This window comes from Pseudopodoces humilis, chromosome 16, assembly GCF_049639895.1.
Source record: "Pseudopodoces humilis isolate 2021_Gansu_Grassland_sample_001 chromosome 16, ASM4963989v1, whole genome shotgun sequence".
NCBI lineage: Eukaryota > Metazoa > Chordata > Aves > Passeriformes > Paridae > Pseudopodoces > Pseudopodoces humilis.
In genome coordinates, this window is record NC_142215.1 from 17,952,621 (window position 1) to 17,970,227 (window position 17,607).

General features: G+C 53.5%; 1 protein-coding gene across 7 annotated transcripts in view; it reads right to left on the reverse strand.

Annotated features, from left to right (window-relative positions):
* Nucleotides 1–5,916: 5,916 nt before the first annotated feature.
* The window catches only part of LINGO1 (leucine rich repeat and Ig domain containing 1), a 153,077-nt gene continuing 141,386 nt past the window's right edge, over nucleotides 5,917–17,607 (reverse strand). For all 7 annotated transcript variants that reach the window (XM_088063349.1, XM_088063347.1, XM_088063350.1 and 4 more), the window contains one exon: nucleotides 5,917–8,052. In XM_088063349.1, coding sequence (XP_087919475.1) covers nucleotides 6,199–8,040 — 1,842 coding nt within the window. In that variant the 5' untranslated portion in view covers nucleotides 8,041–8,052 and the 3' untranslated portion in view covers nucleotides 5,917–6,198. The remainder of the gene's footprint in view (nucleotides 8,053–17,607) is intronic.

Consider the following 17,607-nt stretch of genomic DNA (forward strand, 5'->3'; position numbering starts at 1 on the left):
TGACTGTCCCATCATTTTGCTAACTTGGTGACACCAAAGAGTTTTCCTGGGAGAGGCCATCCTGGTCTCCAAACTGGATGCTCACTGTCCTGCCTGGTCAGAGCCACTTCTTTCAGAGAGAGCCACCACAGATAAGGTAGCCTGCACTGATACCACAATGTTCCTATGTAGGTGTTCTCCTCTGGCTGGTCTGTGTGCATGGGTGCCTCATTGCACTGACACAGGGCTGTGCTCCAGAGCCCACGCTCTCTACATCTGCACTGTGAGCCCCAGGAGCACAAAGGTCTCATTCCAGTTCTCACTGTCATTGGGAAGTTCCAGTGGCCACCGAGTGCAGTGTGTGACAACTCTGAAGTGCCCAGGTGGCCATGGATTTATTAGGGTATTATTTTATTAGTGCTGCAAATGGTGTCATCTGTCTTCTAAACTTTGCACTTTATTTCAGGGAGAGAATTTAGTATATCCAGGCAATATGCTGTAGCTATAGCATATGATAAAGCCCTGCTGGGAAGTGTAGTTTAATTGATTTTGTTATTAAAGTGCCACTGGAATAAATTTGCTCATTTGAATGAAATGTCTTATTACCTGGATCATAACAGGCACATGGTGAAATCTCTAGAGGGGCTGGAGCTACCCACTGCCTGGCGATAGAAGCTGACATGGAGCAGCTGACAGGGACCCACAGCTGCCACCCTGTTCACTGCAGGCTGATCACCCTGAGACCCTCAGCACCCACCCAAATCTGTAGGGAAACTCTGCTTGGAAACCTCAGGATGGGAACAAACCACAGTGGCAGGGCACACTGTGTTTTAGTCACAGTTTATGTTGTTCCTCTAATCCTTTTCTCAGGTACGGACATTGTTTTAAAGGGAATTGAGGAAAAATCTCTTTCACAGGACAGTATTTCTTTAGTACCAGTAGTAATGGGGGTGGATTGGGAAATTAATCGTTCCCATTACACTGGGACTAACAGCACAACCCATGCTTTCCAGTTAAAATTTGATTGCCTTGAATCTTGAGGATCATGGAAAATAAGAAAAAGGCCTAGTAAAATTTATGAGTTTTAATTATAAACTGATAGAATCACAGCAAATCTATCATTAAGCATGCAGATACAGATCCAGAAAAAGGAGAGCAATAGGCTTTTTCTTGGAGGAGCTATGTGTACCTCATCAGGGCCAGGGAGAGGGGAAGCAGGGCTGCTCCCCCAGCCATCTCCTCTGGGGCGTCGAGCCCCTGCACCTCAAATACCTTTTCTGCTGTGTCCTGCAAAAGCCTGGAAGCAGGGATTGCACTGCAAAATCCCTGCTCCGTCTCATGGCAAACCAGCTGGGCAGGGCCGGAGAGCCCATGTGGAGATAGAAAAAGAGGGACAAGGCAGGAGATGGGGTCGGAGAGCTCTCTGTGTGCTGCTTGCTGTGGTGGAAGCAGGATGAGACCCTGCCAGGGGAGGAGGGAGGTGGAAATGTGGGGGAGAAACTCGTGTTCGGAGGGGACTGCAAGAAGCACAGCCGTAGTGGAGAGAGGAGAGCTCTTGACAGAGAGAAATGGCAGGAGAGGGAGGGAGCAGCATAGAAGGCAGAAAGTATTTAAAAAAAAAAAAAAAAAAAGCGCGATAAGGAAGAAAAAAGGGAGAGAGTAAAATATTGGCTCTGAAGCTGAGATAAGAGAGGGAGGGCAGTTAGTGAGAGAAGGAGTAAAATTAAGTGTGATAAGGGCTGATAGAAGCAGGGGAAGGCAGCAAGCCCAGGCACAGAGCCGGGGGCCTGCGGGCAGAGAGCAGAGGGGCTGAGGAGAGAGATCAGAGGGGCTGAGGGGAGAGAGCAGAGGGGCTGAGGGGAGAGATCAGAGGGGCTGAGGGGAGAGAGCAGAGGGGCTGAGGGGAGAGAGCAGAGGGGCTGAGGAGAGAGCAGAGGGGCTGAGGGCAGAGCAGAGGGGCTGAGGGGAGAGAGCAGAGGGGCTGAGGGGAGAGAGCAGAGGGGCTGAGGAGAGAGAGCAGAGGGGCTGAGGAGAGAGAGAAGAGGGGGGGAGGGGAGAACAGAGGGGCTGAGGAGAGAGCAGAGGGGCTGAGGGCAGAGCAGAGGGGCTGAGGGGAGAGAGCAGAGGGGCTGAGGGCAGAGCAGAGAGGCTGAGGGGAGAGCAGAGAGGCTGAGGGGAGAGCAGAGAGAGGCTGAGGGGAGAGCAGAGGGGCTGAGGGAGAGAGCAGAGGGGCTGAGGGGAGAGCAGAGAGAGGCTGAGGGGAGAGAGCAGAGGGGCTGAGGGGAGAGAGCAGAGGGGCTGAGGGGAGATCAGAGGGGCTGAGGAGAGAGCAGAGGGGCTGAGGGCAGAGCAGAGGGGCTGAGGGGAGAGCAGAGGGACTGAGGGGAGAGCAGAGGGGCTGAGGAGAGAGCAGAGGGGCGGAGGGGAGAGATCAGAGGGACTGAGGGGAGAGCAGAGAGAGGCTGAGGGGAGAGCAGAGGGGCTGAGGGGAGAGCAGAGGGGCTGAGGGGAGAGCAGAGAGAGGCTGAGGGGAGAGCAGAGGGGCTGAGGGGAGAGCAGAGGGGCTGAGGGGAGAGCAGAGAGAGGCTGAGGGGAGAGCAGAGGGGCTGAGGGGAGAGCAGAGGGGCTGAGGGGAGAGCAGAGGGGCTGAGGGGAGAGATCAGAGGGACTGAGGGGAGAGCAGAGGGGCTGAGGGGAGAGAGCAGAGGGGCTGAGGGGAGAGATCAGAGGGGCTGAGGGGAGAGATCAGAGGGACTGAGGAGAGAGCAGAGGGACTGAGGGGAGAGCAGAGGGGCTGAGGGGAGAGCAGAGGGGCTGAGGGGAGAGCAGAGGGGCTGCAGGGAGAACAGAGGGGCTGCAGGCAGAGCTGGGGGACTACGGTACAGGAAGGTGAAGGGCCAGCCTGACCCCCTCTTCTCTGGTCACCCTCACCCCTCTACATGCTCTGCGTTCCTCTGGTGATCCATGGAGAGGAGCTGAGTGGGAACAGGGATTGATGGGGAGGGTCAGCCATGGGCCCTGGCAGTAGGGGAATACATGGAGCTGGTGGGGAGGGAAGGGCCTGGGGCAGGTGATATTCCCGGGCTGGAAGTGCTGTTTAACCACTCATCCTCCTCTCTGCTGTGTCCCTTCACGCTGCCTGTCATGGAGATCCCCATGGGACTCCCAGTCTAGGAAGCAGAGGAGGTAAGGCACATTTGTGCTCTCAGCACAACTCCCTGGTTTTTTTGCTACCTCTTTTAAACTGTTTTATAAAGTGCTTTGTATTTATTGTGATTCAAAAGAAACAAGTGGAAACTGCTGTCTGGCTCTGACACATGGGCCACGGTTCCCTGAAGAGAAGTGCTGGAACCCAGCCTCTGCTTTCTCACCCCTGATTAAACTGCAATAGAAACAGACTGTAAATCTCAGCAAAGGAGAGAAAGAGTCTATTCTTTGGATTTGGTTTTTTTCCTCATTTTTACCAGCTATGAAAATGGCTGAGCTTAGTTGCTGGCCACTCTGAGATGCTTTTCTTCTGCTCCATCCATCTGCTTCACTCACACTGTGACTGAAAAAAAAATAAATTATCCAGTTCACAAAGCATTGAAGATTAAAAAATCAGTGTGGGTAACAAAGTGTGTGGAAGGCAGCAGTGCCAGAGAGCATTGGGCATGTTCACTAATGAGAGATTTGAGCTGCAGCTTGGGATTTAGGGCAGCAGTGTGGCCTTCCCTAAGAGGGTTTTGGGCAGCAGAGGCTGTGGGGCTGGGGATAGGTGTGACGCTACGTGACAGGGCCGGGCTGGGAAAATTCCTGAGATGTTCTATGGAAAAGAAATAATTTGCACTCTTATTTTTTTTATTTTTAACCTTTTTTTGACAGTGAAAGACTTGGTTCCCCCACTTTGATTGCTGGGGCTCTGTAATGTGTTGCAAATTCCTCACTGGACTTGGTTCTTAGTATTTTAAAATCTCTGTGTGTTGAATTAACTCTTCTTTACAGCATTAAAAGGGATAACTGGAGCCAATTAAGCAGCTCTTTTGGATGGCCAGTGCCTGTAGCTGTCCAAGGTCATGGAGCCCCCCCCATCACCTCTCTGCTGAGCCACAGGTTGAGTTTGTGTCAGTCCTGGCAACCAGCCTCAGCCTCCTGTGCCTAAAGTTCTTTCTTGCTTGACTCCACTTGGCTTAGCATCATCCTCCGAGGGCTGAGGCCCCTGTGCATCCGTGCCTGTCTCAGGGGAGTGGTGCTCTGAGCCCCTGGAGCAGGATCTGCAGTCTCTGGAGCCTGCCTCCAGCTTCACCCCTAGGTTTGTGTGTTGCTGTTGGCAGTATTGTGTTTAGCTCACTGGAAATATTGGTTAAACACTGGTGGGAGGGGAAGCTCAAGAGCATTTTGCTTTGACTCTTTCAAAAAGCAAAACAAAAGCCAAAGGCTTTTAAAAAATGCATTGGTTTCAAAGTTAAAAAGGAAAGATGTGCTAGAGATGAGGAAAGAACAAATCAAAGCTTCTGAAACTTGCTGTGGAGAAAGAAACATAAGATGTTTTGTTTGAAGATGAACAGAAAGCTGCAATCAGCAAAAACTCCCCCTCCCTACAGCACAGATGCTTCAGGTTGGTTCTTCTAGGTTGGCACACTGCTGAAAGAAAAGCAAATCCATTCTTTCCCCTCTTGGGGCTCCAGGTTCCTGGCACTTACATTTTACCATCTTGTAGTGATTTTGATCCCTAGAGACTCTTTAGGTGTCTTACAAATCAAGAATGCAAATCTGGGCTCATCTGCCTCAGAGGTGTCACTGAGGCTGGGTGGGCCAGGGGGAGGGTCAGTGTGGTGCCACCCTCTTGGTGGCAGCTGGGTGGGTTGGGAAGCACCTGCTGATTCAGTAAGGATTATAAAACCTGTAGTGCCCATATTGACACCATTTGCAGGGATGTTTTGTGCTTCCAACCCTGGAAGCCTTATGGCCAATTTAACCCCCATTTCTCTCCTCTTCTTGCAGAGATGAGATGGTCCTTAAGGTCTCTTTCAACCCAACCTATTCCATGGTTCTGTAAGGGAAAACAGACCTTCTGGACCTGATCCAAGTCCCAGAGCACTGAGCAAAGGCAGGATGTTGCTGTGACCAGACCCCATGGTGATGGGCAAACTGGTGCTAGGCAAGAGCAGACAGTGTGTCACAGCCTGTGCCTGTATTTATAGACCTATGGAATTTTCAGACAAGATCTCCTGTGAGGCTGGAAGCTGAATTCCCTTGGATGTGCCTGAGAGTGCTTGAGACTCTAGCTGCCAGTGATCAGAGGTCCTGGCAGGTGGGGAGCAGTGCTGGAGCTGCTCTAGCACCCCAAGAGGGTGCTGCCAATGGATGTGTCACATCCCTGCCCATGGGGACAGCTGTGCAGAGCACAGGGGCCAGCTTGTCCCCTATAGGAGAGGAGACACCCTGGTACTGCTGCAAAGGCTGGCAGAGATCATCTCCCAGCCCTGCCTAGGGGCTCTGCATCCTCCTCCCACACAGAGGGCAGGAAAGCACAGCCCTGCTCCACAGGCTTATGGACATCAGTGTCACAGCCCTGCTCCACAGGCTTTGGGGATCGGCAGGGGAGCTGACTATAAAACCAGGAAAAATAGTCAGACTCCTCCACTGCAGGAGGTACCTTTGGTGTCAGCTGGAGACTTGCCCTGGCCTGGGGCTGCTCTTGGCAAGGCATCTGGGAAGTGCCTCTGAGGCAAGAAAGCAAGCACTTGCCAGGTATAGAACTGGATAGATCAAGAAGTCAAGATTTTGCATTCCAACTATCTATAGGAAATAGGGTTTTTTTATTATTTCAAGTTTTCATAAAAATCCATAATTATTGAAATCAAAGTTACAGAAGAAAGTTTGTAACTTTTTTATTGATTTTATTTCTTTTTTCTTTCTTTTTCCCACCCCCGCCCCCCCATTGTTTTTCCCCTCTCAGAGTTATATCTGACACCAGAGTCCATCAGACAAAGTCCTTACAAACACAGGAGTCCTGAAGACATCGGCTGAATGTTTTCCTGGTATAAAGAAGAAGAGGAGGAGGAGGTGGTGACAGTGCAGGCGCAGTGGGTTTGGACAGGGGCAGAGGGCACGGTGGAAGGAGAGAGGTCGGTATGTTTGTAGCAATGTTTGTTAATTATTTTTTATTTGTTCATTTGTTCTTTTTTTTTTAAAAAAACAAAACACCACCATTATTATTTGCAAATTGTTGCCTGGTTAAATCATTTTCATATTGAACTTGCGCGGCGCGTCAGCAGAGCTGATGCCCGCGTCAGACTTCCGTGGCACGTACTCGATTTCAATATTGTGCTTGGTGTTGCCTTTCCCACGGCTCCACAGGAAGAGGAGCACCAGACAGAAGAGCACGACGCCCAGGAAGGAGATGAAGCCCATGGTGGTGGCGATGATGAGAGTCTTGATGTCAAAGGGGAAAGGCACGGTGGCGCGCGTGCTGTTGGCATCGCTCTCGTTGGGCTGGTTGGAGATGAACGCGAAGGTCTTGTTGGGCTGGTGGGGCCAGTCTGGGGAGTAGCTGCGCACGTGCAGGTGGGCCAGCATGGTGTCGTTGCCACCCGCGTTGCTGGCGATGCATAGGTAGGTGCCATTGTCCTGGATCTGGGCGTAGCGCACCTCCAGCGTGCCGTCAGGGAAGACAGTGAGCCGCCCGTTGGTTTTGGTAGAGATGAGGTGCTTCCGGGGAGACAGCCACATGATGGTGGGTGGCGGGTCCCCATCTGCCCGGCAGACAAAATGCACCGTGTGGCCTTCGTCCACAAAGATCTGCTGAGGTTTGCGGTCCCGTATTCGTGCTCGGCGGCAGGTGAAGTAGTTGGGCAGGAGGACATCAGGGAAGTCCTTGAACTCCTTGCCCTGGACAAACTCGGGAGTGGAGCAGGTGGGCTGCTGCTTGTTGAAGTTCAACCTCCATCGCCGCCGGAAAACCCAGAGCAGCCGACAGTCGCAGGCTAAGGGGTTGTTGTCGAGGATGAGCGTCTCCAGGTTGCCCACCGAGTGGAAAGCTGACTCCTCCAGGGTGGTCAGCAGGTTCCCTGACACGTTCAGGATGCGCAGGTAATTGAGGCCGCGGAAGGCAAAGGGCTCGACCGTGGTGAGCTGCCCTCCCACCAGCTGGATCTCCTGGAGCCTGAGCAGGTCATGAAGCATTGAGCCCTCGATGGTGACAATGGGGTTGTAGGACAGGTTCAGGAACCGGAGGTAAACCAAGTGCCTCACTGACACATACGGGATGGATGTCAGATTGCAGTGGGTGATGGACAAAGAGGTCAGGTTCAACCCATAGAGGCAGTTGGATGTCATAGTATCCAGGTAGGGCCAGTGTGAGATCTCAAGGACCTTGAGCCGGTACAGCCTCTTGAATGAGTAATCCCGGATGGTGTTGATGTTCAGGTGGCGCAGCCGCAGCACGATCAAGCCGTGAAGGTGAGACAGGGCCTCCGTGGGGATGGAGGTCAGGTTGCATTTCTCCAGGGTCAGCTGCTCCAGGCTGTTGAGGCCACTGAAGGCCCGGTGGGAGATGTAGACAAGGTCATTGTCCCCCACCTCCAAAGACTTCAGGTTGTACAGGTCCTGGAACATGTAGTCTAAGAGGATCACAATTTTGTTCTCACTAATGTCTAGCTTGGTAAGGTTGCTGAGTCCAGTAAACACCCCCAAAGGGATCAGCTTGAGTCTGTTACTCCTGAGCCCCAGCGTCCTGAGGTTGAAGAGGTTGTTGAAAGCCCCAGGTTCAATGGCACTGATAATGTTCTCATTTAGCTCCAGCTCCTCCAGGTGAGGGTAGTTGGCAAATTCATCCTGGTTGAGCGTCTTGATGCGGTTCTTGCCCAAGTCCAGCAGCCTGGTCTCGGTAGGGATCCCTTCTGGCACGATCATGAAACGCTTGCGGTGGCACAGCACGGCGCGCTCCTGGGCTGAGCACTCACAGCGTGGCGGGCAGCCTGTGGCAGAGCCGGACAGGATGGATCCCAGCATCAGGAGGAGAATCGGCTGCCAGCAGGCCAGGATTGGGCTGCGCATACTCGCCTCCCCAGCTACCATCCTATCTCTCACCTGCAGGTAACAGCGGGAGAAAGAGAGCAAAGGGCACGTGAGCAAACAACAGGCATGGCCAAGGCAAAAGGTTTGGTGTCCTGGCAGAGGTGATGGTAAGGCAAAAGGCACCACTGATGCACAGCAGGTCTCATTTTCCAGCTGAAATCCAGCCCTTTGGCTTCAAGACCCTCTCTCCTCCCCACTCCCTGACTTTCCACTTGATGATTGAACGTGCACAGACTTTTGAGTGGAAGACCTTGAGGAATCTGTGTCAGACAGCTTCCTCTGCTTCTTAAAAAAATAATTTAATACGAAACACATCTATCTACATCCTATTTTAAGCTCTTGAAATTATTCTGTTCCTTGTAGATGGAGCCTGAATATAAAGGCTGCTTTGCAAACAGAGGAGCTTAGCACAGGATGGAGCATCTGGGGGAACCCCACTTGGAGTGAGCAATACTGACAGCTCAGTGGGAGCCAGCTCCCTCCCTCTGTGCACCTCCATGCCCCAGATGCTCGCAGTCTGTCCCCAGGGCCAGTTCCTTGCCTCCCACCATGCCAGCCTGCAAGGGCAGACCCAAACCATTCCCCCCCGAGAAAAAGCAACTGGGCAGACACTGCCTACAGAACAAGCTGTAGTCTCAAGTCAGGTCCAGGGGGACTCTGGGATAATGAGGGGGCTGCTTGGAGTCTGCTGGGAAAGACCCTGCCTCCTGCTGATGTCCCTGGGGAGGGCTGGGAGGCCTCCCTGGGGGCTCATGGTCTGGCTTGTGCCCCAGCCCAGAGCCGTCCCAGCCCAGCAGAAGCGGATGCTCCCTGTCACACTGCCTTTGTTGCATTTATTTCCTTGTTCAGGCTGTTATGAGGAATCAAATCATATCAATATTGCAAATTAGATCTCCGGCTACTCTAGCCCGTGTTTATATCTATTGTTATGTTACTCTCTGCACTGCTCCCACTAATGCTATTTATGGCTATTGCTGAACACACCCAATCCATTACTTCCATTGGCTCTGTTTGTATCCATCATTGTATATCCTGTCCATTACTTTCCCTGCTCTAGCACTATTTATGGGGCTGGTACACGTTCTGCACATTCCTACCCATTGCTTCTGCTCATATTCATCATTTCATACAGATATACGACCCAAGGATCACTTTTGTTCCCAAAAAAATTATTCAAAATTTCTTTGTAAGATACAAGGATGGGAGATGATGGACTGGCCATAAAAATGTCCACCAGCACCATCTTGGAAACTACCAGCCTTGGCACAGCCATTGACGGGCTGTGAGAGCCTGGAATGTCCCCACAGGAACCCTCTGTGGTTTCCTCCCATTTCACTGTCCTCTTCCACCCCCCCTTTCCCTGCTCCCTCTGCAGTGGGGCTGCTCAGTGGGGATCACACTGAACACATCACTCAAAGTGAAGGGGTGCAGGGATGGAGCTCCTCTCGCAGTGATGCTGAGCTCCCTCCTGCTGGTCCTGGGCCAGCATGTCCCAGTCCAGTGGAAACATTTCCAGTGGGAGTGCCTGGGCCCCGGCCAGACTGCCAAGAGCCATTTGCTGGGTATTTACAATCCATCATCTCCCATGTCATCACCTCCCTGGTGCTGGGCAGCAGTACAGATACAAGCGATGCTGCTGCTGCCGCCACTGCCATGCTGCTGGAGTGGGGTTGGGACTGGGGCCTGTGCTCTAGAGCCAGGATGGCCCCGGGGTTGGCATGGCTCAGGTTGCATACAGATTTGTTCCCCAGGCTCATGCTGCAGCCCTGACTGGGGCTGGGCTGCCAGTGGGTGCCCATGCCACCCCTCCCCATGGCCAGGAGCCCCTTGGGCACTGCTCTCCCACCACATGCTTGTTACTGAGTGCTGGCTCGCCTACAGCCTTTTTTCTCAGAAACCAATTCCTGTGCTCCTCACAGCCGTGCTGAGAAAGCCATCAAAGACAGCAAAACACTGCATGCAAAACAAAATACAGTCTGAGGAGCTTAATTATAGCAGGACTGAAAACACTCAGCTCATTAAGAGTGCCAGGCACCAGCCGTGTTTGTGTGCTGGGCCAAAAGCTCCACTCTGCCTGCATGTGCTGCTCTGTTCTGGTCCCTGCTGGGCACGGGGAGGGGGCAGAGCTGAATCCTGCAGACCGACTTCCCCCAGGCTCAATCCTGCCTCTCCACCAGCAGGATTGCACCTCCAACACCTTTGGTCCAGTGCTGTCATCCCCACTGCAGCCTCAGTGGAGCCACAACTGTGTGGAATCAATGAGTAAAATATCGGCAAAGAGGCAATAGACGAATGGAGCAGAATCTGTGTGGCGTTGCTGATGAGCACAACCTAGAATTGAAGTCTAGACACACCTCACATGTTATTAGTTCTCAGATAAATTTAAATCCATGATAAATACAATCCCTGACAAAAACATCCGTAATCTTAATAGCCAGAGTCACAGAAGAGCTTTGGGAGAAAGACAATAAATAAGCTGGAAAATTCTGAGCTAAGATGAGCTTTAAATCACTTCTAGCTCCCATTTACCTCTGCCTGATTCGGAGAGAAATAGTTGTGCCTCAAGGTGATATGGATATTAAGAGATGCCCTTCTAAAAACGACTCAAACTGTGATTTCTTTGTGAGCTGTGGGCCAGCAATGCATGCATAGCCTTACAGCCCCTGCACGACTGTTACCTGCAGGAAGGGCTTTCTACAAAGCCATCCCGGATCTACTCTGAGGAAGACCCTGAAACGCGCCCAAGCCCCCCTCCAGAGTGCTGGCCATGGCCCAGCAGGAGCTGCCAGGCAGGAGCAGGGGATTGGGCCATGGCCGTGATGCATAGCCCAGCCCGTGAGAGCCGCAGCCCTTGGCATGAGCGTGGTTCTCCTTCCTCAATCACAAAAAAAAAGAATTGACAAAAAAAGCAGCAGCTGCCAGACTCGCTGCCTTTAGGCGACAAGCAAACCCAGTGCAAGCCAAAGCAAAACTCATGCTCAGAGCCATGGCAGCCACTGACCCCTGTCCTCACCACCTGCTGCCCAGGGCTGAGGGCTCCGAAGTACAGTCCCTTCCCGCGGGAAGGTCCCGGCCTTGGCCCAAGAGGCGCAGATGGATGCACCGGAGCGCTGCTTTGCTGCTAAATACAGCAGGACCTGCCCAGTGTCTCTGCCTGGGCTCAGTGCTGGGAGGAAAGATGCCATTCTGGGCCTGTGCCTGGAAATGCAGCCTGGGGCCAGACTGAAGTGCTGATGTGCGTGGGGTTTGCTCCAGTGTGACAGGCACAGGCTGCCCTGGTGTGGGAGGAACAGCCCCAGGAAAGCCAAACTTGGGTAATGATCCAAAAGGGAGCCCAGGCTCTGCCCCTAAGTGTGCTCCTGAGGATGCCCCAAGGGGTGGGCAGCTGCCTGGCAATGCCCACTACTGTCACTGCTGTCCCTGGGCTGTCCCCTGCTCCCCACCCCACAGAGCAGGGAGCGATCTGATGTGCCGATGAGCAAGCGAGCGAGCGAGCAAGAGGCAAAAACCCCTGAGTCAGCTCTAAGCCCACCTGGCAGCCATAAATTACAGGGCAGGAGATGTTCACCCTTGAACCAGATGCTTCTGAGAGCACTGAGCAACAACAGGCAATTTAGGACAAAGCAAGCCATATCCCAGCAAGGACGGGGGGGCACAGTGCTCTGGGGGCTCAGTATCCCCACCCTGTCCCTGCAGGAGCCAACCTGGTGCTCCCAGCTGGGCACAGGAGTGAGTTGGACTCAGCAGTGCTGGACGTCCTCACTGAGTTGCCTTGTAGGGGTGAGTTCAGCCATGGGCTCACCCCATCTCTGCCCTGCTGGCTTCATATGAAGCCAACAAGACACAGCTCCCCGTGTCCATGCTCCTGTCTCCTCTAAGCTGCTCCAGCTAAATCAAATTTTATTGAACTTGACTACGTTTTAGAGACAAAGACTCCAGGTTTACAAAGAAATATTTAACAACCTTTCCTGCTCCTGGAGGAGTTTTTTACCCAGACCCCAGGCTCTTCGCTGTTTCTATAGCCATCTGCAAAGCAGCAAAAACAAAGGGAGCAGCTTTAATTTGCCAAACACGTTTGTGTCCATTTCCTCCTCTCATCATTTCCCCTGTGTCCAGTGTGCATTTGTGGGCCCTTTTGCTTTGTCTCTCCCTCCTCTCTACCCTTATCTGCTTCCTCCTCCTCCTCTTTTTCCACCCAGTCCCAGAGTGGAGGCGTTGGCACTAACTGCCCTTCTCCCTCCTGCTCAAGGATGGGCAGCAATGTGTGGGAGCATCAGGCAGAGGAAGTGCTTTCCCTTCTGGAATCACTGTTCTTCACATGGGAAAGAAGAAATCAAAGAGGGAGAGCATAAAGTGATCCTGAGTGCTGCCAAAGCTTGCTGGTGGGCACAGCCAGGGTGGCACAGCACTGGCCTGGGCAATGGAGACCTGCCACCACACTCCTCTGGGCCTTCATTAATGGATGGGCTGCTAACAAAGGGTTAGAGGGCTGTCCTGTGTCCTGGCCTGGCCCCAAATCGTCCAGAAGCAGCACAGGAGGGTGAAAGAACTGGGGAGAAACTGGCAGAAGATGAGAAGGACCCGTCAGAATGGTGGAGACACACGAGCAAGTTACACAAGGCAGTGAGCCAGGGCAGGTCAGCCAGCGGAGTGCCCACCCCCAGCCCTACCATCCAGCAGCTGCCGGGGTCACTGCTCCCCTTCCCACAGGAAGGAACAGCTCCAGCTGGGAGCTCTTGCTCAGCCTCCTGGAGTATCTGCTTTCAGCAGCTCCGAGGTGGGAGCCTGGAATAGGTGTGATGCAACCTGATCTGCTCTGGCAGCTGCTCTGAAGCTGTAAAAGAGCATGAAGAAGCATTGAGGATGCAAATCCCCTTCCGGCACTGACACCGCCCAGCTGGCACCACATTTCGGCCGTGGCTGGCCCATGGGAGTGCCCTGCAAAGGCATTTCCTCATGGAAACAGGCTCTGCCACCCAAAATGTGGTGTCACCAGCACCACAGTCAATGAGGAAAGCACCAAGCCAGCGTGCAAGAAGAGCAGAAAAACCAGGGAGATGCCCAGGGGAGAAGAGCTCCAACATGGGCTGAGGGGCTAGAATGCTGTTAAGGGGAGGCTTTGGCCCAGCTGTCTACTAGTTTAAATCTGGGCTGTGGATCTACCTGACCCCATGCAGGGACAGCTATGTACAGTGGAGGGACAGCCAGCAGTGGCTCCGAGCCAGCCCAGAGAGTGGTTTTCAGGCAGGTTATTGGAGTAGGACAATGGGAAGGAGATCCTGGTTGTCACTGCAGGATGCTGAAGCTCAGAGCAGTTTTTGCTGAAGCTGTTTCTTGCTGCGATCACATCTGTGCAAGAGCTCCTCACGCTCCTCATACCTTTGCTCCTTCGTTTTGAGCATCTTTTCTCTCTTTGGCTGCACATGCCTCAGTGCCCCATCAGCAGAGAAAACATCCTGACAAGGGATCAATAAGTAATTGCAAAGGCAGCTGAGGATGTCAGGGGGTGTAAAGCCCTGAGCCAGCACAAGATAAACAAGGGGGGTGAGGGTGTAGTGCAGAGTGGAGCTGGGGCTTAGGGCCAGCCATTGTCCCCCACTCATGGGCAGAGGTGGCCAGGACATGGACCAGTCACTGCTGCCACAGCCACTGCCTGAACTGGTGGTTCAGTGCTTCCCAGGTCAGGTGAGCCAGGAGAATGCTCATTTTTTTATTACCTGTTACAGCCAAAAAGCAGGGGAGTTGTGCTTGCCAAGGGAATAGCTCCTGAAGGTTTTGGTTGGAGGACTTCGAGGGCTGGATCAGGAAGAGATGGCTGGAGGCTTGTGGGCGCTGGGAAGGACATGCACCATTTTAATGGGGATTCTCCTTCTTCCTTTATTTTGGCAAAAATTTCCTTGGGATTGCTGTCTCTGTGGATATGGGCTGGCTCACCAGGATGTTTTAAGTGCTCACTGAAGGCACCCAGCTCACCTACTCTGATAAGTGAGCACTGGGTACAGGAGGCTCCAGTGTAGCATGAGGGTCTCCCTAGATGGTTCTTCCTCCCTGTCTGTAGCTTGGAAAGGGGGATGGAAAAACCCCAGGCTCCTCTCAGGGCAATGGAAAGGCACTTGCCCTGAAGAGGTGAAAGAAAGTCCAAGGAGTGTGTCTGCTGGGAGAGCCGCCAGGGTCACAGTGACATTGTGAAGGCATCCCCTGCAGTGCGCCCGTGGTCCAAATGCCTTCTGAGCTCCCTTGAACTGCTCCAGGAGCCCTGCCTAGGGTGACAGTGCTGGGGCTGGAGGATGGGCACAGCCCAGACAGGCTCCGGTGCTGCCGGGGTGGCCCTGCATGGCTCAGCACATGGCCCCAGTGCTGCTGAATCAGCCAGAGCCCAGCTGCACGGAGCCTGAGCTGGACCCTGTGTGCAGGGCAGGACAGCACCTGACGTGGCATAAAAGCGGCTGGAACAAAGTCACCCCACTGCCAGAGCGCCTCCCCTCCCAGCCAGGAGCAGATGGCATTGCTGTTTGAGCTTGCCTTGAGGGCTGGGCTGGTGACAGGGGCTTTCTGCTCCCCCAAAGCCGGGCTCCAGCCTGTGCTGTGGCCAGTGTCCCAGCAGTGAGGAGGACACAGCTCTGCCAGGCTGAGACACTGCTCCTGGCCACCCACAAACCACACCTGGGGGCACAGGGAAAGATGAGCTGCTCCCTCCTATTGCTCTCTGCCTTGGGAACACTCAATCCCCTCCAGCTACCAAAAGGCACCCATGGCTCTACAGCTCCCCAGAGCTCTGCTCAGTGCCCAGAGAAGGGCTGGGGCACCAGCAGCTCCAGCAGCAGAAACCCAGGGCTAACAGGCAGAGCTGGGGGAGTCCCAGTGCCTCCTGCCCTCATTTACCCAAGGCTGCCTCAGCAGGACAGCGCTGAGGCTTTGGGATGTGACGCCCTCTAAATGCCACAACTCCAAACCACTGCGTCCTGTCCTGGGTTGATTATGATGTTAAATTGTATCCCCATTTGTCCACCTAGCCCAGACACAGGTTTTGTATTCTCAAAACTTCATCTAAGAGTAAAAGTGAGTGGAAAAGAAGCACCGAGTCTGTTATCAGAGACTGTACTTGCTCCCCCCTGATCCTGGATGAGGTTTTGACTACAGCACAGACAGACAACAAGACACAGATCGCCTTGGCTTTCCGACTAGCCGGAGCAGAGAGGTCTTCCTGGACTGTTTTCTTTCCTTTTTCCTTGGAACGAATCGAACCTGCTCTGGACTGGGGACTCGGGGGAGCACCGGGAGCTTGCACCCGTGGACTACCGGGAGCCCAGCCTGGGCAGCGGCATTTTCCAACGCCAGAGGGACTGATAACAGAGCGAACACCCACAGGAAAGAGACCCTCTGAAGTTTGTCATCTCTTCAAAGCGGTGAGAGGTTTTGTAATTTGATATTGTTCATTCTTGTGCTGGGTAGTGCTGTGCCTGTGAAATAAACAGGTTTTTTCCACTTTTCTCAGAGAAATCTCTTGTGGGTTTGCTTCCTGGGCTGGGGGGGGGGGGGGGGGCGGGGAGGGCATTGGAGGTTTTCTCCCAAATTTGCCCTAAACCAGGACAGTCCCTACTGCATCCCTGCCACTGCTCAAAGGTTGAAACCCCAGATCAAAGTCCCAAAGGCTGGGGAACAGCAGGCCCAGGGATCAGTCACGTTCCTTACATTTAATTTAAGCTTAGACTGTACTTACAGCATCACTTCTGTTCCCAGGGCACATCCCTTGAATCCCCCTACAACCAGCACAGGATACCAAGAAAAGTACAAGGGCTGCTCTGGAGCACTGCGTTTTCCCCTGGAAACCTTTGGGATAGCGGCGAGAGAACTTCAAAGGACACAGGACATAAAGCTGTCAGCTTTGCTGACCTCAGGGAAACCTGCTGATTTACCCCGCTTTAGGACTAGCCCTGATATTTTTATACTGCTGCCTAAAATAAGTGGCCTCAGAAGCCTTTGGGAGAAGCCAAGTGCAGCCCAGCCTGGCAGAGCTGGCTCTGGGATCACCCACTGGTAGGACAAGTGGCAAGGGTCGAGGGACTGTGTGTGCCATGCTGCCAGGGCTCCCACGAGCACCGGTGGCATCAGGAGATCTGTCCTTGCTCCACACCCCACAGGGACATGGGGCAGAGCACAGCTCTGCTTCAAGACACTGAGAGAGATGGAAGCCCCAGTTCGCTCCATCCACCTCATTTCCCGACTCCTTCCCGCAACACAGATCTCTCTCTCTCTCTCTCCCCCTCCCAGTTATTATTAAGTTTTGTTCACATAATCACAAATTTGGTGCCGCAGGAATTTTCAGAGAGAGAAATGGAGAAAAGGGAGGCACACAAAGCATGAGCAATAGCAAGTGCAGAGGGAAGATTCTTCTTCCCAGCCTGGTTTTCTCTGGGCTGGTTTTACATGTATAATTCCTTTTTCTTTCCCCCTTTCTCACTTGTTTGATTTTTGCATTATTTATGGCTTGTCTTCAGGGCCTGTATTTGCTGTTATTGTTTCATTCAACAATAAAATGGATTAGATAAAAACAAACTGCGCCGAGGCACGGCTGAACCCGCCTGTCCTGCATCCAGCTGAACCCACACAGCCGGGCAGAGCGGGTGAGGGGCTGCCAGCCCTTCCCAGCCCAAATCCTGCAGGCAGGGAGGTGCTGCAGGATGTGTCCTGGACAGGGTTTGGGCTGATAGAAATCCTTGGCAGGTATGAGGCTGTGCAAGGCAGTCGTTTTAATGCCCACGACAAGGGGTGTCAGCATCAGCACAGGGGCAGACTCAGCCGTGCCATTCCTCAGCCTTTCCAGGACATGCTGAGCCCGTGGGCATGGTAAAAAGAGAGAGATCCACCATGGGGATGGAGTGGCTCCCCACTGCCCTCAAAAGAAGGCACCTATGGGGTGGGTTTGCTGCGTTTTGCTTGAGCCGAAAGCAACGCTTTCTGCCCTTTCCTCCTCTCCCAGCACTGTGGATAATGACACGGAGCCTGCGCTCTGGACTGTACGTGAGGACAAAAGTAATCACGGGGAAATACAGTGCATCGGAAATGCAAGGCCAGGGTTTCCATTTCGCTGCCGCTTCGGTGCCGTTTCCCATTGAAACGGATAAACAGGCTGAGCACAAATCAGTTTAATGGCAGCACCTAATGGCAGCGCAATTCTGCGCTTCCCAGAGCAAGCCGTAGCTCAGGCCCAACGTGGCAGGGAGATGCCGGCTCGGTGGGATGGCCACCCCACGGCACAGCCCCAGACAAGCAGTGGGGGCCCTGGGCAGCAGCACTGAGATAGCCCAGACCACCATGGCACAAAGAGACTGGTGTCTCTCTCCAGCCCTGGGGATGTCCATGGACTGTCGTGTGCCCAATTCCCAGCAGAAAAGAGGTGTCCCTGTGGGTCTGTCTCACATCCCTGAAGTCTTTGGACTCTCAGGGAGCCTGTGGAGTGCCGTGCCTTGCTCTGTGCTACAGCACGCAAAGCACTGGCCAGCAGAACAAGCCACCAGGCCAGAGCTTACGGTGATGCCTCCCTGGCTCCTCAGACTCGCACTTTGG